The sequence below is a fragment of the Podarcis raffonei genome, chromosome 5 (assembly GCF_027172205.1).
Source record: "Podarcis raffonei isolate rPodRaf1 chromosome 5, rPodRaf1.pri, whole genome shotgun sequence".
Classification (NCBI taxonomy): domain Eukaryota; kingdom Metazoa; phylum Chordata; class Lepidosauria; order Squamata; family Lacertidae; genus Podarcis; species Podarcis raffonei.
In genome coordinates this window covers 33,972,347-33,999,930 of record NC_070606.1, presented here as the reverse complement: position 1 = coordinate 33,999,930, position 27,584 = coordinate 33,972,347, and the positions used below count along the sequence as shown (strand labels likewise).

At 40.4% G+C, this 27,584-nt stretch overlaps 1 protein-coding gene across 3 annotated transcripts; it reads left to right on the top strand.

The window, feature by feature from the left end:
• Positions 1–1,597: 1,597 nt before the first annotated feature.
• Positions 1,598–27,058, top strand: UBE2D1 (ubiquitin conjugating enzyme E2 D1). 3 transcript variants are annotated; one of them, XM_053388590.1, is made up of 7 exons: positions 1,598–1,869; positions 17,813–17,876; positions 17,968–17,999; positions 20,246–20,323; positions 21,916–22,021; positions 22,353–22,446; positions 24,229–27,058. In XM_053388590.1, the coding sequence occupies exons 1-7, from the start codon at positions 1,792–1,794 to the stop codon at positions 24,272–24,274; spliced, it is 498 nt and encodes a 165-aa protein (XP_053244565.1). In that variant the 5' UTR covers positions 1,598–1,791; the 3' UTR covers positions 24,275–27,058. The 3 variants fall into 3 exon arrangements, with proteins under 3 accessions (XP_053244565.1, XP_053244566.1, XP_053244567.1); XM_053388591.1 differs by having other exon boundaries at positions 1,601–1,815; XM_053388592.1 differs by lacking the exon at positions 17,813–17,876 and having other exon boundaries at positions 1,601–1,815.
• Positions 27,059–27,584: the final 526 nt, after the last annotated feature.

The window sequence follows — 27,584 nt, the reverse complement described above, 5'->3', positions numbered from 1 at the left end:
AGGGCTTTTAACATGGCGCCGGCCGGCCTCTCTGCTTCAAGGGGCGGGGCAAGCGCTGCAAAACCACCCAGCGCGGCTCTAGCAGGAAGGGTGGAGGGAGGTCAGGGGTCGGGAGTGAAATCGCCTGCGGCTGGAGACTTAGAGACCTCGGGGGTGGTCGGGAGGATTAAAGGAGAAGGGGAGGAGGAAGAACAGTCAATGCCACCCTGAGCATAAATGCTGCAAATGCGAGAAGCAGCTGAATAAATGAGCCGGGAAAGATTTGGAGGACAGATTTGCTTCAGGATGAGAACAGAAATCGTGCTCCTGCGGCGCGGCAGCAGCGGGAGGCCCCATTAGCTAAAGTGGTGCTTCAAGTTAAAAAACAGTTTCAGGTTAAGTACGGACCTCCGGAACGAATTAATTACTTAACCTGAGGCACCACTGTGCCCAGATTATTTGGAAAAGTAGATCTACTATTATGTAACGTGTGAGGATGGGCTGAACAACCCCAACTTTCACACATATGCAGCAAAAAGAAAAATAAAGAAAATCAGTAGAATAGCCTATGCAGTCTTCCAATACCAGTTATGTAGTGTGCAGGATAGTGGTATCTATGGTTTCACTGTTGTGGTGAACTAATGCCAATTTGCATATATTAAGAATGAAATCTCATATTTATTATTTTGTCTTCACCGCATGTTCCAAGTAGCCCTGCTACCTCTTTCTTGTAAAAGGTTCTGCTTTACAGATACATGACACACAAATTCCATAGCAGACTTCCTCAGCCTTGTGTCTTCCAGATTTTTGGATTACTATTCCCATCATCCCTCACCATCAAGCTATGCTGGCTGGTGCTGATGAAATATCAAGTCCAAAACATCTGGATAGTACCAGGATGGGAAAGGCTGCTTAATGGAGATGCTGATTGTCTGTCTGCCATGCAATACTGTTGATTATTAGGCAGCTATTTAAAGGTACAGAAAGTCTAGCAGGAAAAATAAGTAAATATTGCTTTCAGAGATTCAAGGGTGCAATTTCAGAACCCATAGGTGCATTTCCACTCACTGTACTGCTTGCTTCAAGACAACTGAGTTACTTGCACAGCGTCAAACAAACTATTTTCTAAGCCAACATCAACTTTTAAATAAAAGTATCACACAGCTCTCTTTGTCTCTGAGGCCTCTGTGTTTTTTTTAGACGAAAAGAATTGTGCCTTGCTCTTTACCAGTTGCTGGTTTCTCTCATGATGCACAATAAAATTCAAGCTCCATCTAATGGCTTCCACCGTGTTTCCCTGTTGACCTGCCTCTTCTCGGAATATCTGCAATAATTACTTATGGAGCTTCAAATCATATTTTGCTGAGGAGGGATGCCTATGATGCCATGTAGCGGCAAGTCAGCCCTAATGCTCTTAACCTTTAAAGTCATCCCCAACCCAGTATTTTGCCGCGTGGGGGGCTGCTCCCGACCAATTCCGGGTCCTGCCGTCATCACCCACCTCCCCGGAGCAGAACCGCGGGGGTCGCCGCAGCTGCAGCCGCCGGGGCGCCTCTGGAACTACACGCCCCAGAATGCAGCGCGGGGGCGTCAGGAGGCGGTGGGCGGGGCGTGGAAGTCTATTAGTAGAAGCGGAAACAAAAGACCCTTCGATTGGGAGCGGAGAGGCACCTCGGCCTCGGCCTTAACACGCCCCGTGAGAGCCCGGCCCCCTCCTGGAGCAGCCAACGCCGTCGCCGCCTCCTCCTCCTCCTCTCTCTTCCCCCCTCTCGCAGCTTCCCCAGACCGGCCCGCCCGCATCCCCGGCTCCCCATGGCGCTGAAACGGATACAGAAGGTGAGAGCACCCGAGTGGGCCGGGCTGGGCTGCTGGCCGTCCGTTGGGAACTGGGTGAGCTTCGAGCCGCCCGGGCCTCGGGGGGTTAGTAATAGACAGGCGAGGAGCGCGCTTTGGGGCTGAGGGGATGCGCAGGTCTCGCGAGGGGCCGGAGGAGGTGGGGGGAGTGATGGCTGAGGGGGGGATGTGGGCCTATATGGAGGGGCTTAAGGGCGGTGGGGGGCTCGGTTGAGACCACCCTCCGCCCCCCTTTTTTTAAATATAGAAGATGGCATGTATATTTTCACGGACACCTTCAGGGAAGCCGTAAGGGCCCCGTCTTATTTCTGCAATGGTCTAGGCAAGCGCTTGGGGGTCACTGAAAAATCCTTCGTTAAGCTGACAGGCCCCCCCATAGGCAAGCCTTATATATTCGCGTTTGTACCAATACAATGGTATAGCAGCTTTTTTTCCTGGACTGTACCACTTCGGATGGGAGGGAGGCAGAGGGGTACAGCGTGTGCTTATTACCTACCCTCCGCACACAACACACACGCATCACATCAGAACAGGAAAACAAGGGTTACCGTATCTAGTTAGGCCATCGAAATGCTTTAGCATCCAGGATTGCTCTTTGCATTTGCGTTTACGTCATGGTCATAATCAGCCGCCTTGTGCCACCAGTTAGTGGAAAGGTGAGATATAAATTCAACAAATAATAATAAATCCCCAGGAGAGAATTTGCACATACAGAGGCTCCCGATCCACCAGCAATCTGAATTAATGTAGCCCAGGAACAAGAAGTAAAGTCTTAGTGAATTTTCTTATTCCAGGCTGCCAAGTGTGGAAATGGATACAAAAGAATGCTTGGGGAAATGCATACTGAGACGTCATTATGTTGCTCCACAGGCATGTAATAGATTTTTGTGTGTGTGGCTGGGATAGTTTGAGAAGTTCATTCTGCAGCTTCTCCCCACACCATGGTCAGCATTTGGGAAATTGGGCCAATGCTGGCAAGGGGAGTTCAGTGTGAGTTCTTCCAGCCATGTTCTGGACTTCTTCCATTACAAAGCAGGAATAAGTATTGATGCAGTAGTTAGCATGCAGCTAGAACAGTATGATATTTAAACCTCACTAGTTCACATTCAAGCCAATTGTCCTGGAAGGTTTGGAGGACTCACACCAGTGAGGAAACTAGATAAGAACTCAATTGTCTCCAAAACAACAAGAAGCTCCAGATTTCACCCAAACATAACTAAGTTCAGTGCCACCTAGTGAGTAGACCATATAACGACACAATCCACACATTAATTAAAAATGTGTTAAGTGGGTGGGCTCCTGCTCTACCATTTAGCTTGTAGCTTTGTTGAAACACTAATCCTTAGTAGCAATTGGGAGTGTACATGGATACCGTGCTGGCAGTGCTTTCTGGTTGATGTAATGAGGGCAGAGAGAAACTTGTGGCTTGGGATAACAGGGTGTAATTTTGTGTATTCCCCTAAAATGGATGGGGACAGATGACAGTTCCCATCATCCTGACCATTGGCCATACTGGCTGGGACTGATGAGAGTTGGGAGTCTAACATAATCTGGAGGACCACAGGTTGCTCCACCTCTGCCCCCAAATATTAGGGGTCTAAAACCTGCCTCACTGAAAGAGCATTCTGTGGTCCATTTGCTTTGAAATTTCCCTCTGTTCTACCTTTTCCCTTGGTAGTCATCATTGCTGCTAATGCCATTTATGGAGGGAGGATTTCTTGTTTCTAACTTGTTTTCCACATGAATGATATGCTTCAGTACTTGCTAATCGTCTAAAAAAAGAAAGGGATATTAAAATGTCGTCCTCGTCAAGTGAATGTTAATAGTGAAAAGCTAGGGAAGGTGAAGGACTGAGAAACTGAAGGTTTGCCAAAAAGGAGGCAAGCTCTATAGATTTTACAGCTATCAGTAATTGGTGTCACTTAACACAGTTTCTTTGTGAATGTAGATAAGGGGAACTACTTAACACCATTTCTGAAATTGTGTTCAACGTGCAAGAAGAATTGACATCTCTGACTCATTGTCTACCCAAGGTGATGTCTCATTGCAACAGACGCAGTCAGTTGACTTTTGGGAGATTCTCTTTGACAGGAGATCTAGGACAGGAAAAAGTACTTTGTCATACATTGCATATCTAATTTATGGAATTCACTGCCATAAGATGTGCTGATGACCACCAACTTAGATAGCCATACGTTTGTCTCTGATCTCTTTTGACAGCTATCAATGGCACCTAGTTATGAAGGCTATATGCTGTTTCTAGGATCAGATGTAATAGGCCTCTGAATAAGAGTTGCTGGGGAACAACAGTGGGAGAGGCCTTTTGCCCTGTTTGTGGGCATCCTACAGGCTTCTAGCTGGCCACTGTGGGAAACAGGATAGGGTTTGGCTTGATCCAGCAGGGCTGTTCTTATAACTCTTCAGCTTTACTTTGTTGTTCTGGGAGCAGCTTACTGCTTAGGGCATTTTACAAATGTGCCAAGGCTGCAATCCTAACTACATTTACTTGGAAGTAAGGGGACTCACTTCAAAGATACAATAGTTAGGAATGGGCATTTAGAATACTTTGGGTATAGGAAATATTCCCTTGCAGACGTTCTTAATGCATAGAGCAGGAGTTCCCAAACTGTGGTCTGCAGACGAGCTTCATTCAGGTAGTCTGCAGCATGTCTGTAAAAATACAATTTAAACTTGTACAACAACATCTGGCACAATGCACTACAATTGCTATGATAGGCAGGAAAAAAATTAAGTGGTTCACCAAAACCTTCAACAATTTTCAAGTAGTCCATGGGAGAAAAGTTTTGAACTACTGGCATAGAGAGTGAAATAGGTATTTATAATTCAGTTGCACATTTTAACAAGGTATGAGCAGAACTACCTGAGTAAATTTTGGATGCTGGTATGATTTCTACAGTTCACCTATATTGAGGGGTGCTGTGTCTACTAGCTTCATTGCCTTTCAGACTCTCCCTTAAGAGATTTGTGGCACACTTTAAAGACCCACAGTCCAACCAAGGTAAATACCAAGCAACACTGGATTGAGGGGCATCCATCATGTGTGTCTAGCACAGATGGAGTAGCTCTTATTCCAAGGCATCTGATCAACAAAGGAATAGTATTTCCACCCTATGCTGGATTTGAAATGTTCATCACAAGGGAGGCAAACAGCACCCTTTGCTTCCCTGTATTCTGGAATGAGCCTGGATAGTTTTAGTCAGTATCATAAGATTATTCATGATTGGTCTGTAGTATTCTCTTCTGTTGTATTCTCAGCACTTTTCCCATCTTGGTCAGCTGAACTTTAGGGCCTTAGACAGAAGTCCTTATCATTGTAAGATACTTTCTCTTGTTACACTTCTGATAGATTTGTATTTGACCAATAACTGATGACACTTGATCAGTCAAACTTCAATCCTACTACCTGGTCAGTGACAAGGAGCAAACTATATGTGACTGCAACTCTCCATTATAATTTCAGTGAAAGGCTATGGCTGTCATTTTTTACACAACCTCAGGGTAAGTCTAACTGAGACTTAATTCTGAGTACTATGCATAGGACTGTGCTGCAAGACTATCTTAGTTACCCAAGCTTTTAATTAAAAGCATTTTTTTTTACTATAATATAAAGGGTTTTATAAAATAGTATGCTGCATTTTGATATTTGACATGTTTTTATTGTAATGCTGGTTGTAAATAGCCCTGAGGCCTTTTCATAGTGGAAAAGTAGAGTAGGAATCTTACAAGCATGTATTTAAATGGATTTGTATTAAAAGTTGCATCTTTTAATCTGCTTCGCTGTTGGCCTTATGCCTTTTACGCTATTAAGCTAGATTAGAGAGTTTGGTTAATGTATTGGTTCTTAAACTGTGGTCTGGGAAGTGTGAGTAGTTCCTTGTGCTTCTTTAGTTGTCCTTCAAAATACCAGAATAGAGTAAGATTTTGGAAGCTTTCTTTGAAATGGCCTCTCTGCTGAAGAGGCAACTCTTTTAAATTAATACCGTATATATTTAAAGTTCAATTTCCGTTTTGAATATGCATCACCCACATTCTGTGGTAAGCATCTATTCCTGCCATTTTCTTGTCCCTCCGTTTTTCTAGTTGTATTCTTTGGGGTGGGTGCCTATCAGTTTTTGCCTATGTTGCTCTCTAAGGCACTGTGTGTGCTAATAGCATAGTCGAAATAATAATGAATACAGTTGTAGCTTAAGACAAGGTTGCTTTTTGAGTAGTGCAGGTACCTGAAGAGGATGCTTCAGCAAAACTACCATTGTGTGCCTTGCTTGCCCCCCAATTGCATGCAGAACTTCACTGCATTGTGTGACCAGAAATATAGTTAAGTTTCAGTTTGAAAGCTTTTTATTTATCTCCCCATGACATAGCTAGAAGGTAAGAAAATGTGGTGGTCTGTGAAGAACAAGCATATTCTGAATGGTGTTCTTCAGTACAGCAAAGGAACCACCAGCTAGCTTCTTTAGTGCTGAAATAAACAAGATGGATAATATAAAAATCTTGCACAGTCTGCAGCTTGAATGACAAATGGCGGGGCAAATCATTGCTGTTCACTCTGTTGCTTGTAAGACCATGGCAGCTACCGCAGTGTCAGCAATGTTAAATAAATAAGTGTCCTGCTAAAGCAGGAAGGGAGATGACTGGAATAGTGGATGACATCATCAGGTCCAAAAATGGGCCCCTTTCTGCCTCTCATCAGCCAGCATCCCCAGTGGTGAGGGAGCTGCTGCAGCACTTCTCCTTTATTTACCATGGTGTAAGGTGAGAAGTCCCATGTTGCAGATCTTCTTTTTCCAGGTCTGGCCCACTTTCAGAAGGACTGGCTATGGCATGGGCAGGTTGTTGCAGGGTAAGCTTCTCACCTGTGGACCAGGACCAGCCATTTACCTAAGCAGTAGAGGAAGGCTCAGTGATTCACTGGCTCCGGGTAACAGAAGAACCTACTCTGAAAACACTGTTGCTAAGCATCATCTTGACTTCCATTCTTTTCTCACCCCCAAAGCCCTCCTAAACAGGCAGGGCAAGTGACTGCAAGCCAGACTCCCAAGTGATAAAATACTAATGAGGAATGCAGTAAATCTGGCTGTAAAAGAGCAGTGATTTAGACAAAGGTTGTAAAATGGGGGGGGGGGAGACATTTGGAGAGCTATTGTCGATGCAGCTGCCCTTCAGGGTTACGGAATCTTACACTTTCCGGGACAGAATCTTACAAGGCAACACAAGCATCCCTCCTAATTGTAGATGACATTATGCTTTAACACTTGCAGTAAGGCTGACATGCTGCTATCATAAATGGCAAATGCGGTTTGTGTTCAGCCTCCAATGCTTAACTATGGTTATGTTCTAGAGCTGGAAGTAATATAATAATTAGCGCACTTCACCCTCCACCCAGCTGTCAGCTGGTGCTTGAGAAGCTTTGCAAAACAAAATACACTCGGTACCCTCTGCGCCTACATAAACTAATAACAAATTAAAACACACTTTTACAAGCGATGGGAAGGGGAGCCATACCAAAGAGTAATTTGACAGTGAATCCCAAAAAGCATGTGGGGAATGATTTATATCTGAAGATACGTTCCACGTTAAGGTGCCTGTCAACTTAAAATGAAGTGGTAGGATTTCTGAAAGTGGGATGTGTCTCAGCACAGCCATAAGGATAAGGGTTCAGGAGGGGTTGGAATATCTGCTTGATAACCAACAAAGCAGGCTTATGTTCTCTATCTGCTGCCTTAAAGGCAGCCATCATAAAGAATTTGCGGTAAGTTTAATAGAAATACGGTACATTTGTCTTTACCAGTGCTTTCTATCTTCCACGAAGCCTTTCCCTATCTGATGAGGAATGCCAATGTGAAAGGTATAGAACCTCTTCTGCAGTGCTGAGGATACCAGAACCATGTTTTAGGGTGCATTGTCAGAAAGGCATTGGCCAAGCCAGTTGGCCTCACCATCAAATTGTACGCGCAGAAAGTTCCTTATTAACAAGAGGCTTAAGAGAAACTGAGCACCGTGGTTGTCAAAGTATGGGCCACATTTGCAAGGGCAGCGTACGATAAGCAAACATGTAAGTTGTGTGAATTATATAGCCAAACAAAATGACTTTGAATGATTGCATGCAAGTCAGAATAATACTTGGGTTTCTAAATAAAGCACAAGGCTTTTAAAAACAAGGTGGTTGGAAAAAATGTATAGATCCATGTTAAGTCTAGATTGAAGTGTTTAACAAGCACAGAATCTAATAGTTCCAAATTCCATCTTGTGAAATTACTGGAACCAAGTTAAATAATGACTTACACCAGTGTTGGTTGTAAATATTTTTAATTAAGAAGGGAAGAGATGTAGCAGGGAGATGTAGCCAGTTGAGATGTCATGGACAGTGTATTGGATTTGGACTGAGGAGAGCCAGGTTCAAATCTTTGCTCAGCTGTTCACTAGGCAGCCTTAGGCAAGCCACTGTGTCTTGGTCTAACAAGGTGGTGGTGTGGGTAAAATTAGATAACTATTTATATACTCTCCTGGGTTCCTTGGAGGAACAGTGACATACAATTTTAAAGTATAACTGTGGCTCCTCGAATGTCTCACTGTTAAAGAGATGTCCATTCACAATTTGTTTTTACGTTCTATGGGGAAACATTTGTAGAATTCTGGTGTAACACAACTGCCAAATAAACAGCTCCTAGTCATGGAGACTAAACTGAAAAACATAATGCTAAAATACTAAAGGATCTCATAATCAGAGGGTAAGAAAGGACAACTCAAAAAGTTCAAATATCGAGAAGTTTTTCAAGCCATGGTAAAAAAAAATATGCTGGAAGTGAACGATTTTGAGTAATATGTAAAACAGCTGAACATGACTAACAAGTGCGGTTTGGCATCTGCTTCATTTAAAAAAAACACAATGCATATTATGGTTATTCAGCAAACCTCTGCAGATTAGCAGCTGCCCTCTGGCACTTGTTACTGAAAATGTATATGCAACTCTGCTCAACATGTTCCATCTCAGTGTTATAAAAACAATTAATCTTGGAGGAGTTCTGTATTTTAAAAATAGCTGGGGGCATTATAGAGTACATGGAGCTCAAGTCCCTGCTGAGATTAATATTTCTACTAATGTACACGTCTTAACGTGAAGTGCCTGCTGAGAGGTAAAGCTGCAAAGTTATGCTGAACGTTAATCTTTCATATTGTGTTTTGTGTGAGATTGCATTATAGTAAGTTTTTTATGTTTAATGAGTATTGTCAGAATACTTTCAAAAATTGTATTATAGGTTTCTATCTCAGATTGCCCTGTATGAGGTCCTTTTCCAGAAATGGGTTTTCTGTCATAAAAGCACAGCTTTAATACTAATTTGATCCACCTAGTGATATATGGTGTATTCAGGAAAGTCATTATTTAGAAGAGTGAGCTAATATGTGAGAGAAGGTGTGCTGATAATTTGAAAGGACCCTGTGCAACTGGCAGCTGGTGACTGACTTGATGAGGAAATGAAGTAGACTTGTCAGCAAATGAATGCACTAGATAGAGCAGGGTATTATAATCAGCATGATGGCCTACCGAGGTTGGACTCCCAACTCCCATCAGCCTTTGCAAGCATGGCCACGAGTCAGGAATGATAGGACTTGTTGTGACTATAAATTGGAAGCTCCTGTGTGGAACCAATGCAGACCGAAAGCAGCACAGCTTGCATTTGGCACCAAATTTAAACAATGCCCAATGGAAGTCAAGCTTACAAAGGAACAATCAAGAGCGCAGTTTTAAACTCTCAGTTGGTGCTTTCCAGCTGTGGCTTTTACTTTGCCCATGCCAGATGCCATACGACATCCAGATTGGGAGGCCTAGCAAGCCTAATGCCCTCTAACTTAATGTGCTTCTGGCAGTTGTATTCTAGACTGGTTTCTCCTTCCTGTGTAACATAGGTAAAGAGTGCGTGAAACCAGGATCTTGGATTTAGACCAGCTAGCTTAATTGATTTTAGAGTGCAGGTCTTCATGGAAGCCTACTGCTTGCCCAGTTAAATAAACTATTACTGATGTTGCTATTGCAGAGTCTTGAGGGCCAAAGATGATTTGATGTTAAATACATGAATACATTGAACAAGTATGTGTTTTCCTATGACAACATCCCTAGGGGCCCCAATCACAATCAGAACTGCAGGGATTACTGGTTTAACTACACACATACTGTGATTTGATTGAAAAATCTCTTGCCTGCCCAAGATGATGTTAGCCATGGAAGTAATGCTTTCCACTGCCACCAATGGTAGCTTTCCTCCTGAAGTTAATAGCAGCTTAAGGGGCATGTCAGAGGGGAGCATTGAACCCTGTCTCTGCATGCCCCAGTCCTGCTTCCCCCCTGCTTGTGGTTGTTGTTAAAATATAAGCTACACATTAAATACACCAAAATACACTGGGAAAGTGTGTGAAAAGGGTACATCCCATGGATTCCATGCATCATTCTTACACATGGATGAATTGTTCATGCCGATTAATAACAACATTAAGCTTTTCTATAACATCCCTAATATTTTCCATAGGTCTGTATCTGGTCAGAGAGGAAGGTGTAGTTTGTTCATGAGTGTCCAGTGGCTGGGAATTTGATGTGTTGAATCTACATTGGAGGTTTGGGGGAGTGGCAAGAAAAATGGTTGAAAAGGAGGGAACTATAACATTATTGAAGCAGAATCTGTCTAAACAATTTGCAGCCCGGCAGTACCATATATGTTCTCAATCCCATCTCCCTACCTTGGGTACACTGGAAGTATTTTTGTGGTGTAAATTGAAAAAGCGCTGTTGTGTTTTCTCAACTGTACTGAAGTGCCAAGTTGTTCAGTAAACCTCTGGGAACTTTGGAGAGGTTATTAGGGTGCTAATTTTAAACTCTACAGGCTGTATTTGTGGTTGGCAACTCAGTGAATCATTCACACAGCTCATCTGCAGAACCACTGTCTAGGACTCGGTGGGCAGTACACATTCACATTTCTATTACAACTTCTCTTGTTGAAAATGCTACAGCAGAGAAGATGCTTTGGCCATAAGGAGTTATTTCCTTTCTGCTGGAAAGAAGAAAGGAATTAATTTGCTCATAGCTCAAATTTTATTCAGAAATACTTCTTTAAAAATTTCATTCTAGCTATTCTTATCAGGATTATGGGGGAATATTTGAATCCATGAAATATTTCTGGAAAGTATATTTGCAAATAATTATTCATGCTGGAAGTCACTTATTATAGGGAAATGCATTTGATTCTTAGGTGTGAAATAGTCCTGATTTTCTTTATTAGTACCCACCACTGGGTATGTCATTTGCAACACAAAATCCCATCCTTGTGACACAAAACCAGCACAAAACTTTGGCATAGGTTTTGAGGTTTGCAGATAACACAGATGATGACATAAGAAGAACCCAGCTTGATACGGCCAAAGGCCCATCTAGTCTATTATCCTTTTCTCATGGTTGCCAGTCAGATGCCTATGGGAAGCCCCTAAGCAGCACCTAAGTGCAGGATCACTCTCCCTGCTTGTGATTCCCAACAACTGGCATTCAGAGGCATTCTGTACAACATGGAGATTGAGAGCCTCATCCTCCATGAATTTGTCTAATTCTCTTTTAAAGCCATCCAAGGTGATGTCCATCACTTCAGCTTGTAGGAGCAAAATAGCCATTACTTGTTTTCAGGGCACTGCAGAGAGGGCTCCTTGCTTGTGTCAGACAGACCAACTCCAGTGTCAGATAAGAGGATTCTGAGCAGGAATTATAGCTAACCCAGGCACAAGTAGCAGCACTAACATGGTGACAAAACAAACACCACTGCTGTCATTTTTATCAAAAGTGTGTGCATGGGGAGATAGAAACTGAAGCCCTTGGTGATGAGAATTCAGCTGAAAGTGTTACACCATTTCCTCCAAAGAAAGCATCCAGTTTGGATTCAAATGTGGGTCAAGAAGACAGCTGTAGTATGGGCAAGGGAGCAAAAACTTAGACCAATTTTTGAATACTGTTTTTCATATTGTGAGTGGTTAGAAGCAGGCAAGGACCAGAACACACTCATATTTTTGCAAGAATGGTCCTACTCATGATAAGTCATCTAAATCAGCTGCTGTGTCATCCTTTTAAAAAAAACAGACTCTCAAGCATTATGAAACTAGACAAACTCATCCTCCGTCTGTGAAAGCATAAGATCCCACCAGTGCTCTTCTATGAATGTATATAACAAAATTACCTGGTGATTCGTTAAGCAGAGAACATCTTTTCAATGTGGCTTATTTCTTCATTGTGAACCACTCAATGGCTTTGAAAGCATAATTGAAACAGGAGTCATGATAAAGAAAAATAAACAAATACCACTTTGCAGCGTTAGGCCACAATTTCCCAGTGAATCCCCTGGTGATCATTTTGCAAGAGTACCTGAAACGTTGGAAAAACTGAATATCCAGTATAGAAAACCCCTTGGTTAGTTGGCATAAACAGATCATACAACCAATAGAATGGAATGTAGAGTTTGTCTTGTTAAGTTCCAGGATACTGTATCAGTGCTGATCTCAGTTCATTGGTTTGATTATGAGGTTGAATCCAAAGTTGTGCTTAGGTGCCAAGGCAGGTTTCAACAATTTAAATAACTTACAGTCACAAAAATAGGGTGGGTTCCAACAATATACATCTGAGGAGTCAAAGGCCAGGGGAAAGAGGTGTGTCTTCAACATTTGCAGAAAGCTTTATACTGGAGTTGTCAGATGCACCTCAGTGGAGAGGGAGGCATATGACCTGGACCTAGACAATGCTTCTGAGGGGGCTTGAACTACAAAGAGGCCTTCTTCTGCTGATCTTAACACCAGAGAGTGTCTTAAGGGAAGGACATGGTCTTTCCTCCATTTGGGGCCTAAATTTAGGGCTTTAAACAATAATGTGAGCACTTTGAATTTGGCCCAGAAACAAACTGGCAGCCAACACAGCTGTTTTAAAACAGGGGTTATGTGATACCTAAATCTGGCTGCGGCATTTTGGACCAGTTGAAGTTTGAGTCTTCTTCAAGGAACGACCACAGAGAGAGTGCATTACAGTAGTTCAGTCTGGAAGATACCTGAACATGGAGTACAGTAAGCAAGTCATTCCTCTCCGAAAGGAGCCGTAGCTGGCGATCTGGTTGGAGTTAAAAAAAAGCACTCCTAGCCATCAAGACTACCTGAGCATCCATTGGCAGTGTTGAATTCAGGAGTATTTGCGATGCTGCACTCCAGGGGAGTGCAGGCCTGGCCAGAATAGGCTGTCTCCCCACCTCCCGGACGTGAGAACTTGGGACACACAACACTTCGGTCTTCTCAGGATTCCACTTCAGTTTATTGTCCCATATACAGCTTATCAACCACCTCTCCCGCTTCAGATGGAACACAGAGACAGAGCTGAGCGTCATCTGCATATTGTTGGCACTTCATTCAAAATCTGATGACAACTCCCAGCAGCTTTGCCTAGACGTAGCATGGGTGACACAAGACAGCTCTCGTCATACAAAACCGTCTTCCGTGGCTACAATCTGGAAAGGTTCCTGGGGCAACTTTGCAGGGTGCTTAAGGGACAAGATGGCTCAGATTTTTGGATAGTTTTGAGTGCCATGTCCAATCAAGGCATCCAGAGCCTTGTCTCTTCCATTTGTACTGGATCAGCTTGGATTATTGCAGCCTGAGGATCTGAGCAAGCTGCTTGAAGAAGTGCAGCTAACTGCCTGCCCCCTTGAGCTTTGCCTGCCTTGGCTTCTTAAAGCTAACCATAGAGAGTTGATTGGGTGGGTCTTAGGGGTGATGAATGATTCCCTGGAAAAGGGGCAAGTACCATCTGGCCTTAAGGAGGGAACATGACAACCCCCCAGAGGAGAAGACAAATACAGCACATAAAACCTATAAAACGATTAAAAGAGGGTGAACCCTTGTCCTCAACCTGTCCTAAAGATGCATCCCAAAAAGGGGGGGAAAGTGCTTTGGTATCACCCCTTCAGGGCAGCCTGCACCGGCACCAGTGCAAGGTGTGATGGTTTGGGGGTGCCCTGAGCAGCTGCAGGCACTCAGGCAGGTGGTAGAAAGCCTCAACAAGGCCTTATCCTCCCAGAACAATAGCCTCTTGGAACCAGCTGCTTCTGTAGGGAGCCTGCTGGCAGACTCTGTGCCTCTCCCTAACTCTGCTAGCTGCCTCCTTTCCGCTCGCATCTCTAAGCTCATGAAACATCACAGGAGCTATTTCCTTGAATAGGCATTTTGATTCTCAAAATCCATTACTTTCCCTCATGACAAATTGTTCATGCCCATCGGCTACTCAAAAATAAATGGTTAATTTCAATGTACAAATCAGTCTTTGGCTGAAAAGTGCTTCTGAGTGTATATTAACTGTTAAGCCCAATGCAGAAAAAAATTATGAGCTTATTCAGGTTCCGATTAGAATTGGCCAGTTGCCTTTGTATATAATCTTGTTTTCAAGTTCGTGTACCATTATGAATGAGCACTACTTTTCTATAATTATATAAAGGAGCAATTTCTCCTAGCAGTGTATTAGTCAAAATTTACATCTTCACTGTTTAGCATTACATTTTCCCACAATCTGTGTGGTATCCTATTCAGAGGAGGCCCATTGAAATCAATGGTTTATCCACAACTAAAGTCTACGAGCCTACTTTAAGTAGAACTTAGTAGGATACCACCTTTTGTCTGTTAGGCTAAAAATAGTTTTGTTGTTACTTGGTGCAAGCTTTATGTACCTGCTCTTCTGAAAAGGGTCACAACAAAAATGTTTAACAAACCCTTTTTTCAAATTTACTGTTCGTGATGTTAAATGGAAAATGATACGATCCATCAGTTTTTATTTATCGTCTCTGTACTCACCTTGATGCAAACTAGTTTCCTCTTTGCTATGTCCCAATATGGCAGCAGCTGGGAATTATTTTTTTAATTAACAGAACCCATTTAAAGAGCTGTACCGCCAGTAGTTAAAGCCTTTCTTTCCTGAAAGGCAGTGCTAAATTTGGAACCAAAAGTCATGACTAGAGTTTATAAGATGAGCATAATTTGTAACAAACAGCATCAAGACTGAGTTTCAGGCAGTTCTATAATTACAAAAGATAACAGCGCTGTCATCGCCAGCAACATTAGTGAATAGTTATTTAAACTATTTTAAAGGTTTCCCAACCCCCTAATTCTCCCTTCCTCCCCTTCCAGTCAGCTTCAGTTCAAAAGGCAGTACATTTGCTATCACAAGGCACATTGAGCAATTACAGTGAACGAAAGTTAAGTATTTCTGTTGATTTAAACTAGAGACTATCATTGGAATAAAAGAAAATAAAGTACTCAGCTTTGGCTATATCATACCCAGTTTGTAAAAGCTTCCCTGTTTGGTCACCTGGGAATGATGCTTAATTACCATAGGTGAGCAGGACATGTATAAGCCTGACAAAATTTGCACTTCTCTCATACTTATTTAAATTATTTTGAAGAATCCTGTTTTTCCAAATGGCAGCCAGAAAAACATCAGTTTGCCCTTCTCCAAACAATCTTGGGGAAACTATTGGCTCTGTTATCTGAATATAGTAGCCGGCGTGTTACTCTCACATAATAATTTCCTTGACCTTCAGAAAAGAGCTCTCACCTATCTACTTGCAACTAATTTTATTCAGAGAAACGAGTTGCATGCCAGTCCACTGAGGTCATTCGAGTGTACACTTGTCCGAATAAACCAATGGCAAAATCTTTTGGAAGTGCAGTTCCCTTTTTAATCTAAGTGGCTCAGGTTTCACTGAGAGGGGAGAACAAGTTATATGTGCAAAGCCAGATATTACCAGTTCGAGAGAGGATCCACTAGTGTCAGATTTCCAAGCACCATGAGTCATGAACATTGAAGCCAGCAAGCTGTTAAACAAAGCATGAGAACTCGAGGCAGAGGAAGACATCTTTACAGTTTCCAGCTTCAGATGAAACCAAACATCCCTTAAATTGTTCACTTCTCTAAAAACTTAACTGTACTCGGTTGAAGCCCAGAAACATCTCAATTATTCAGGGGTGGCAAGATTCTTTTCACCTACTGGAGCTCAATACCTGTGCAAGCAATGCTACGAAAAGCTTCCACTCCTGTGGGGTTCTCTGCTCCAAATCCTGCATGTTCCACATTATACCATTAGTTATTCAGCAGAGTCCCATGTGAGTCCTACATATGCCAGTGAGTCCAATGCAAACAGTTCCAGGATACTGTTACCACTCCCATCCATGCCTTCTATATGCTCTGCTTGAATGAATATTCCCAGAAGAAATGTTCATGTGAATAATCCTGAACTGTCATTTTTCCTCAAGCATAGCTGGAAATCTATTTTGTACCAATAAGGATGAACCCCTGGATGGCATGGTGTTATGTTTGCTCACCTTCCTGCTGCTTATCAACCGCTGGTTGGTGAACCACATATCCAAACCAACTATTTTGCATTCCACCAGTAACTCATTAAACTTACGTTTGCAGTGGGAGAGCAAAATGTCCAGAGCAGTATTCTGGAGAATTGAAGTCAGCTGCAACATCCCTATGAATGGCACCTTCAAAAATGATGTGCAGAGAATTCAGCTAACTGAAAATTGCCCATCTAAGTGATCAGCAAGTAACTTTGAGAACTTAAAAACCTAAAGTGATGAGGCTAAATGTACTCAAGAAACTGCCTCTTCCCTATATTCCACTGAGAACACAAAAACCTGATTGGTGCTCTTTTGAATATCTATGAGGGCAGACATTTGCCAATGGCCCTAACTAGGTTGGGGTGAGGAATCTTTTTCAATCCAAACGCTGAATTCCTTGTGGAAGCAGAAGTGAGCAGAGCAGTTAATTTGACTCTTGTAGCCTGTCCTTCATACAGTAGGCTACATTTGAGCTGTGCAAATACTGGAGGTTTCTGCAGGTGCGCACACATTCAAGCAAGCAAACACACACACACACACACACACACACACAGACACACACACCACACTTCTTTATCTAGGCTAGGAAGATGCAGTTAAAGGACATACTCCAACCAGGGAAAAGTACCTGTGGGTGCAATGGAGGGCCAGAGAGAGATGTGGCCTGAGGAGAGGGTGTGCGCTCAGATATAGGTGCCTGAAGGTTTGTATTTGGCCTCTGGGCCTGAGGTTCCCCATGTCTGTGCTAGACCAGGGCTCATCAGTGTGGTGCCCTCCAGATGTTGCTGGACAACAACTGCCGCCATCATTGATCATGGTGCCTGGTGCTGATGGTAGTTAGAAGGGCACCAACATTAGACCTCAACAGACATAGTTAGTGAGGAGAGAGCTGAACCAGTGTTTCAAGCTTCATTTGATAAATCGTAACTAAGCAGAAGTTTGAAAGGGGAAGTTCATATTGTGGAAAAGAAATGGAGGTTATTGTTTGGGCTTTGGAATGGAATGATACATTACACACGGAGAAGGAACCCCCAGAACAGCACATGGAGGAAGGAGAGGAGGGATCATTCTGTCTGGCATTCCGCACCATTTATTGCAAGCCATTCTGGGAATCTTTTTGGCTGAATAGCAGAATAAACATGCTTTAATAACGATGCATTGTGTGTTCCTGTTTGCAAGTCACAGACTAGATCAAGCTACAATATTGTGGTCAACTTGAGTTTCAAGTCCACTTACCAATGTCCTACATCAGTTTTTTCCCATTTGAGAACTAAAATATTGTGGAATGCATACTTTCTTGTTGAATAACATGTTAATGGAAATGAAGTGTAAATTATATGCAGTAAAGTATGGTGATCAGCTGCCTAATTTAATTGTAGCGCTTAATGCTGAATTGGTTGTCATTGTATTTGGAAAACTCTGTCTTCATTGAAATTTTTCTTTCCTTTTTGTTGTAAATTGTGGGAGCACTTGATCAAACCTAAAGAGGATCCACATTTGGATAATTAATCTTGGGTTTGTTTAAGTAACATTGCAAATGTTTTCATGTTTCCTGTAGGAGCTAAGTGATCTGCAACGTGACCCACCTGCACACTGTTCAGCAGGACCTGTTGGAGATGACTGTAAGATCTTTATAGTTGATGGCAAGATACTTTTGCCTATTTTGTTATGCTTAAACACTTAATAAAGTGAATAATATTTTGTGTTTTTCAGTGTTCCATTGGCAAGCAACAATTATGGGACCTGTAAGTATGCAATTTATACATAATCTTCTGATTTCTCTTCAGTAATAAGCTTTAATGGATTTCTGTATTCTAGACAATAGATGTCAATGTTTTCTAGATTATAGAGTTATATGTGAGGAAGAAATAGACTGTGATTATTTGTGGACCAGAGATGTACTTTATACACAATGAGAGATACCCTGTCACACTTTATACACGTTGGCCAACATAGGGAATTAAAAAATAAACTCCAGAGCTGGACTGGAGATTAAGCCATTCAAGAACTCTGAGCCAAGGTACTGTCTGCTTTTAAAGCCTGAATCATGTTTTTCATATAAGAGATAAGTCCAAAGACTGTAATAAATAGGACCAACAGATGGGATTGCAGAGACCTATGGTAGTGGAGAGCTATGTGAAATAACAAGTAATAATAATAATAATAATAATAATAAATTTTATTTATATCCCGCCCTCCCCAGCCGAAGCTGGGCTCAGGGCGGCTAACAACAATAAAACAATACAAAAGTACAACACAAACAACACTCTAAAATCATTCATTATAAAATTAATAAGTAAGCTAACAAAGATGGGTTCAAGGACCACTTGTGTTTTTATTTGTGATCAATCTACTACTAGGTTTATATCCAGCTGTGGCAGAGTAATCCCTATTTCAGAATTCCCTAATTCATATTCCTGTACTATGAAGTCATACATTGTTTTATGTAAATGTACTACTTTCCCAGTCCAGGAGTTGCCTTCAGACAAGTGTTCTTTTAGTAAAGCATAAGGCATGCAGAAATTATGCATAAAAATGAATTTATAAAATCAGACTGATGAAAGGTTATTTTAGTTATGGAATACATATAACCACATATTATAGATTTTATTTCTATTGCTGAGCAAGAAACTGCTCTGTTATTTCTCAACACTAAAAAGCTTTTGATAAAATTGAAAGGACTTTCCTATTTCAAACTTTTGAACACCTTCTATTTTGGAGAAATATCTATGACATGAGTGCAAGTTATATACAGAAATCTGAAAGCAAAGTCTATATAAATGAGACTGCTTCAGAAATACTCAGTTTTTCACACAGAGCTAGAAATGATTATCCTCTAGCCCCACTCGTATTTGTATTGACAACAGAGCCATTTGCAATCAAAATGCATATAAGACAATTAGGGGGGTAAAAATTAATGAGTAGGATACAGAATAGAGTTGGTACATAATCACATAGTATCATAACATTGGTTATATTTTAATAGCAAGGCTTATAATTATGGCTTATAGAAATAATTAATTTGCCCTTTTTATATTCCTTTGTAGCAAGAAGTACAGTATATTTCTAATCATTATAACCTTTCTCTTTCAAGTTTCAGCTTGATTACAGTTTATTTTGATTAAGCTTGTATTTTATTGTATTATCTTCAACACAAAAGTAGTATTGATATCATGATAGGTCAAATATGAGCAAATAGAGCCATATCTGGATAGGAATTACATAGGCATGTTTTCAAAACCTAATTTGCTAATTAATATATACTTTCTGGTATGTGCCTTCATAATAAAATTGGCTGTTATTCCTCTTTGCTTTTAAAAACCTCAAGTTAAAAAAATGCATATAGTCAGAAATTTGTGTGTGGTCTAAGGTGTGCAGAGAAGGAAGTGGCCTAAAAAGAACATACTGAGGAGTTGTTTTTTTAAGCAATACACTTGTTTCTCTATGGTTAAAAGTGATATGGCCATTGAGTTCATCTCACACACACACACACACACACACACACACACACACATTCTTCAGTAATTTGAGCTGCATCCTCCTGATCAAAAGGAAGTGGGGAAAGATACTTTAAATCTGCCTCTCAAATGTGCATCACATTGTGGTATTCTTCAGTTTCTATGTGTTCAGTGCTCTGCCTTTTGAACTTCTTTAACTTGTTTTTCTCAGGTAATGGGGATTTCTGCAGAATATACTTTGAAACCTCTTCTGGGTTATGCTTCTATACACACTAGATCTGAGCCTGCAAACACTTTCTTTTTTAAAAAAGTAATGAGCAGAATTTGCAAAAATTCCATGATGACCTAATACTACATTTTAGTTTTTGCATCATGCTCCGCATGGTGTGGGTTCCTGTAACATAGAGTGTGGCGGCCACAGATTATGTCTGTTGAAGAAGAGGAGGACTAAGGCTTTGAACTTGGGCAAAGTGTACTAGGGAGATACTGGTGAAGAATGAAAGCATTACCTTGTTAATTTGCTTGCTTTCCAGCCTGATAGTGCATATCAAGGGGGAGTCTTTTTTCTCACAGTACATTTTCCAACAGACTACCCATTCAAACCACCAAAGGTAATCTTTTAAATGTGATATGTGCTTTTCAGAATTAAGTGTAATGTGCAAATATAAATGAAAATTAAATGTAGCATGCGCTTTTTAGAATAAGGTTTGACATCTGTTTTGATGTATCCAAGCTAAATACATTGGAAGGATCAGTATAGAATAGCATATGTAAAGGTAAAGGGACCCCTGAGCATTAGGTCCAGTCGTGGTCGACTCTGGGGTTGCGGCGCTCATCTCGCTTTATTGGCCGAGGGAGCCGGCGTATAGCTTCTGGGTCATGTGGCCAGCATGACTAAGCCGCTTCTGGCGAACCAGAGCAGCACACGGAAACGCCGTTTACCTTCCCGCCGGAGCGGTACCTATTTATCTACTTGCACTTTGACGTGCTTTCGAACTGCTAGGTTGGCAGGAGCAGGGACCGAGCAACAGGAGCTCACCCCGTCGCGGGGATTCGAACTACCGACCTTCTGATCGGCAAGTCCTAGGCTCTGTGGTTTAACCCACAGCGCCACCTGCGTCCCTTAGAATAGCATAGATAACTTACTGAAGCAAGAGAGAATTAAAGAGGGCCTAGCCGAGAGCCTTGTGAAACTCTTAAAATGAGTTATTTATTCCAGGAACTCTTTCCACACACAGCTTATTGACCATGGTAGGTAATAGGTAAAATAACCATGATGTAGGAAATTCTGTGAAGTGTACAAAGCGTACACTTGGCTTTTGCGGAATACCGATCTGGCCTATTGTTCTGTTAAAACACATTTCTAACCATGCTTGTGATTTTACTATTTTATTTTACTTTGGATGTAAATCACTTCGGGGCTTTTTTAGTTGGAAGTGATGTATAAATTTAATAAACCTAAACCATTGGTCTCTGCACAGAGCTTCTTTGACATTATTGATCTTGGTACGTTTCCAAAGAACCCCATTTTCCTCAAATGCATTTTTAAAAACTATTGGTCTGTAACTCCTTTAATAAGCAAATTGCTTTAATGCATCTTTAATAATAATAATAATTTTTTATTTATACCCCGCCCTCCCCAGCCAAGGCCGGGCTCCGGGCGGCTAACAAGCAATAATAAAAACAAGTTGAATGAATACAACTTAAAAACAAGATTAAAATACAACAATTGAAATATTGAAACATTAAAATGCAGCCTCATCACAGGAGGAGAAAGGAAAAAGAAAAAAAATCTTTGTGCTAACCCATTGCTAATCTTAATTTTTGACAGTCTTAACTTTGCTAGAATTGCATATATAAAGTTAAAATAGGAATTACTGCTTTAATCTGTTTAAGTGATCTGTTTAAGTGGCCGTATGTTTTCTGTGGAGTTTGCATTTAGGTGCTGCTAGATGAATTGGATCGTCATGTTCTACATAGCCCATAAGGCACTTTTTATATCATCTTACCCAGGGAACAGCTATAGCTAATACTCCTTGTGCATTCGTAACAGATTGTGTAACAGAACGTATCACTACTTGTTATCAAGCCAAGGTATTGGGCTTTTAGAGATGTCAGATGGAGAAATAAAATAAAGAATAAGAAAAGGACAGTGTGTGTGATTAGAACTCTGTAAAAATATGTAACCATTCTTCTGTTGCAGATTGCATTCACAACAAAAATATACCATCCAAACATAAATAGTAATGGGAGTATTTGTCTTGATATCCTGAGGTCACAGTGGTCACCTGCTCTGACTGTATCTAAAGGTAACTATTTGGAGAAATACTATGCCCAATTTAACGCCACCATCCCAGTTTCTGATTATGATTTATAGCTGAAAATGCATCTTGTTTAAAGGAAGGCATTATCTAGACAGAGGTGTTTGATCTTCAAAGTTTTCCACAGGATCTTATACCCAGATGCATTGGCTGTGTGACCATGTACATCATCTACTATTTTGGAAGACATATCGTTCAATAAAGTTTGAAAATCTGCATTACTATAAAGGAGAAAAATTTTGCATCTACCTCTTGACCTTTACTATCACATTCATGTCATAAACACTCTTTAACTGATCTTTTTTTCTTTTTAATATAGTTCTTTTGTCCATATGCTCTTTACTTTGTGATCCTAATCCAGACGACCCTTTAGTACCAGATATTGCACAAATCTACAAGTCAGACAAGGAAAAGTAAGTATGGATATATTTTTTAAAAATCTGAATCAGTTGGTTTTTATATTCTTAGCCTCTCACCACACTTCGATTTGACTACTCTGATAGGGTGATACGCAACAGAGGAGCTGCATTGATTTCAGCGGGTGTACTCTTGAATAGGACTCACGTTGGATATCACCCATAAGGTTTTTTTTAACATAAAAATGGATTTTTAAAAAAGCTTACAAACAATTGTACTACTTCAGAATGTTTACAGTGTTCCATTTTGACATCTTGCATACTTGGGCCACTAAGGACATAAGTAGAAAATTTTAAATTTGCATTCCTCAGTTTGAAGCAGCAGTTGGTCTGTAGAATTATTTAACTTGTATACCATGTCAGCCTTGTTCCTTCCTTTTTTCTGATGTATTACTTATCCTAAAGTTCACTGATCTGCCAGCTTGGCTTTAATGTTTGAGCCAATTTCTAGATAACAAACTGCTTTGCAAAGTTCTGGACACCCGCCTTTGTGTCCCTACAAATGTTTGGAAGAGAACCTCATTGAACTTTTTGGGGTGTCATCAAACTGACCTTGTGTTCAGTCATATCATCTTTAGTCTGTGGTTCAGCATACTTCCCTTGCTTTGAGCTAGACCTTAAGCTAATTTAGACTAGCTAAGAGGTTCACTGTCTTTACCTGTGTGGCATCCTAGTTTGTGAGCAGATTGAGATGGTTGTTATTATAGCTGCTTGTTTGACAGGCTGTAAGTATCGTACTCAGCCTAATGAAGGTAACTAGGCTAATTCGTGTACACGTTTGATTCAGGAAGATGGCACGTGTTGGATAATATTTGTTGTAATTCAGTTTGTAAACGTCTGTCTCTTAAATTGTAAGATTGAGAAAGGGGGGAAGATGTTGAGGTATAGCAATATGAATGCATTGTAAAGGTTACAGATTGCTACTCTAAAGTCTGTACAGTACTTCGGAATTATCCCATGTTGTAATCTCTGTGCAGCCCTGTCTGTATCTTGCATAGTGGTGCTGCCCATTATCAGGTTACTGTCCATCAGTTGCAATTCATGTCTTGTAGTCAACTAAATCCAACTCAGAGTAGATCCACTGAAATTAATGAATCTAAATTAGTCATACCCATTAAATTCCACTAGCTTTGGATAACATCCCACATCACCGTGTTCACAGCTTTTCAGCTGGGCTAGCAAACTGTCTATTCGGCTTGTATCCTAAGCTCTGACGGACCAGGAAGGATGCAAATGTACACACTGATTGTGTGCAGACAGCTATGATATTATACAATGGAAGCAATAGGTGTGCATCATGGGGTTCTCTTGCCTTGGAAAATCATTAATTATTAGCTGCATTTCCAAATCACCCTTCCTTCCAAAGACTTCATGATGATATACAAATAATAATAATATTAAAACACAAAATAGAAAATAATAAATAAGACATAACAGTAACCAACACACTTTAAAATACTGTATCTATAAAATGCAGAACCATTAAAATGCACCAAAACCATCTGCTACTCTTAGGTGTTAACATTAAGACTTTGCACCGTCCATAGACTGTTTTGCTTTCTGCTCAGCACTTGCTCTTTTGCCCAAATGTGGGCCTGGGTGCTTGCTGCTTATCACTGCTCAGGTTGCCCAAGTGTGCTTTGAATCTATACTTTGTTTTCTAAGCAAAGATAAGTAACATATAACCAAATAAGATTGTTAAATAAGCCATTGAATAAATTTGTTGGCAACACTGTGACTCCTAAGCTTGTGTGTTTTCACTTTTATTTTATTTTCCAGATACAACAGACATGCAAGAGAATGGACACAGAAATATGCAATGTAAACTTTGAAGACTTTTTCATATATACCAGAGTACTGTAAATTCTAGGGTTTTTTCAAAATTAGAAGTAAATGGAGCACAGTTTACTGTTTCAGTGTACCATGAAGCCCTTTTTGATTTTCACCCATATAAGTGTGTTTCTGGAACAAGGAAATAACTACGAAAATTAACCTGAAGACTGTGATGAGAGTATTTATCCTTTTTGTATGCTTTGCAAAAGACATTTATTATGTTTTTTAAAGATATGTGGACATCTGTCTCCAGCCTACAAGATCCATAATGCAGTTGTAGAGCAACCAAATTATTTTTGCTGAAAAACTAGGTGTTACATGAGAGATATTCTGTGTGTCTTTGAGATGTCAGTCCTGTAAGTCTGTGTTTGAATTTCATTCTTTGTTAGTTCATTGTATAATTTGTATTTTTTTACTGTATAGACTATATTTTATTTACCATGCAAGTCAACTCACTTTAGACTTTCTGCACAGTATTGAAAAAAAAATACAACTGCTATTAAATGAGTGAACTATTCCTCCCCAGAGGAATGCTCTATAAACTGATAAACTTCTTAAAACAAACTTTGCACTCTAATTCTCAGTATACTGATTATGGAGAAACACTTGGTTTTGATTCTGTTGCATACTTAATTTTATTGCAATGTGAACTAATTGCACTACTCTGTAGAAAGAAATGTAACTAATTTTGTTCTATTCACAGCTGACTTTTTTATCCCATAAGGGCAGTATAATCTCTGACCTTTTAACAAAATTGACTTGAAGCTTTTCCATATAAATAAAATGTGTTTTTTACTACTTGTCTTGGCTGTTCTTTAACTCTTGCACATCCTTTACATGTGCTTGCTCTGAAAAGATCAAGTTAATGTTAAATGTGTGAATTGCTATTGGGAGGAATTGGCCTGTGTGTTTGAAATTGCTGTGAACTGATATTATGGTAGCTGTTGCATAACTTTACATGCAAATTCATTGTGTTGTGTATATGATCTAAGTTCTTGGATCTTGTACCCACTACAAAAACTTCTCTCTGATCTCCAAATCTTGCTTAAATTGATAACAACGAATGTTGAAATGTCACTGACGCTTCTTCTCTTCCTCACGTGTATAACAATATATTGATGTTATACTTCCACAAACTAAGCTGATGCCTCTAAACCATTATATGTATACTTCACCTTGCATGTAAGGAGAAAAACAGCCTTGGGGACTTTACAAATAAGAGTGCTTTAATTTTTTAAAAAGTATGTTGCTTCTGAGGTAGTAAATGCTTATTGAATGCATTTATTTTGTGGCTGTAGCAATTCTAACTAAACACAACTTACTTGACTAGGAGGTTTTGCCACCATAAACACCATTTGACCCCTTTCAGAGAAGGGAATAGAGTCCTAGTGTTTGGCTACACCAAGGAACAATTAAACAAAAAGCTCACAACTGGAATAGGTAGAAATGTGGCAAGCATCCCAGTGGCTATTTTTTGTATTACTGGAATTAAATAAAATTAAAAAAAACCTGTGCAGCATTTTAATCTTGAAACTCTTGGATAGTTCTGACAGCCTAGGAAATAAGTCTCTACTTATCGTAATGGTCATCTAGGCTTCAGTTGTTTACCTCAATCTGTACAATCGTAAGATGGAAGCTTTCTGAAATAAGCACTGAAAAAAATTCATTGCATTCTGTAAGTGACTTTGCTTGCTGTGAAAGAAACAATTTCTACAAATAGCCAATAAGTGTTTCAATTTAGTATATGATTGCTTCAATGTACTTGAAAAAGGGGATGCCATAGCTTGAAAAGCAAAACTATTCACCACATTTTGACATGAATACTAAAAAATTACCCCTTGGTAAAATATTCTGATGGAGTGATTTCCCAAACTTTTTTACCCCTATCTGTCTTAGATGTTTATGATAGGCTTGTCCCGGATTAAATAATTTATAGTCCTTTAATCCCTTACAATAAACTCTTGTGTAATTTGGTAGTTTGATTTGCATGCCTGTTAAGTGAAAGAACATTTAATCTTCTGCTTTGCTAAAATTATATGGAGGCTGGTTTGAAACTGTTTAGATGTTACTATGCTTTGAAGTATGCATCATACAAAAAGGAATTTACTTACCATAATGCAAAGTCTTCAGGCTGAGCAAAAGGTGCAGATCAGCAAGCCTCTTATTCTTGCTTCATAAGAGTTATTTGTGAACAAATGTGTTGAGCCCATACTTGTCTCTCTCTTCAGTGACATTTAAACCTGAAGTTCAGAGACTTATTTTACATACTATCCGGCCAATCGTAGCGCCTTTAAGAAGACAAGAACTCCATTCTCTTGGCTTTCTTTAAACCACAGCTTCTGAGGGTGTTAAGCATTCCCTCTTAAGTATTTTTGTATTTCCTGGTAAATGTTCTTTTGCTGTTTAAATGATCCATTGTGAAGGTTCCTTCCCCGCCCCGCTCCTTGTATCAAACATTTGCTCAGTCCTGGTGCTTCCATTATGGTGGCATAAATGTTGTCTGTGCTTCAGTCCCCTCCACCAAATACCAGTTTATACTGTACAATGCCTTAGCGAGGGCACTAACTGAGCCATCTCATTCTCTGTATATTCCTCACTTGGCACTATTGGCATGACTAAAGCAAAGGATCTCTGTATCACTGAAATTCTTGAAGTGTAATCTTTAGTCATTCTAGTTGTTAAATAAGGCGTACTTTCTAGCTACTTCTGATGTGGTATTTTTTTTGCCTAAAGATGTCAGCTGAGGCTTGAATGAAAATAAAGATTTGATTTGAAATCTGAGTGTGTCAAGTTTTATTCTTACCTTCACCCTTTTGAATGAGAAAAGGAGTGGTAGCACTTTAAACTTGCAAGTGACAGTTGTCTGGTGGAGGGTAGGTGTGGTTTTGCTATCCAAGCTGTTAGAGGAGGCTCCAAGTTCTTTTGGAGCCGTGTACTAGAGTGCTGGCAAAACAAAACATTACTGAAAGTGCCAGGTTCTATATATGTAAGATGTGACTCAGTAGCTGTGTTGAACTCTCTTGTATTCCCATGGTTCTTTCCTTAAGGGTATAGCTTGTTCTCACAGACGCAAACCAGGACATAGCTGTCAACATTGCCCTTTTAAAAAGGGAAATTCCCTTATTCTGAATAGGATTCTTCGCAAGAAAAGGGAAAAGTTGACAGCTATGAACCAGGAGCGTGTCACCTAAGGCGGAAACAGCTTAATATATTGGATGCACTTAAAGTAATGAAGACTTCCTGTTACATGCTTGTGGAATTGGGATTAAAGCCTTTCCTACTATATAAGAACACTACTAGTT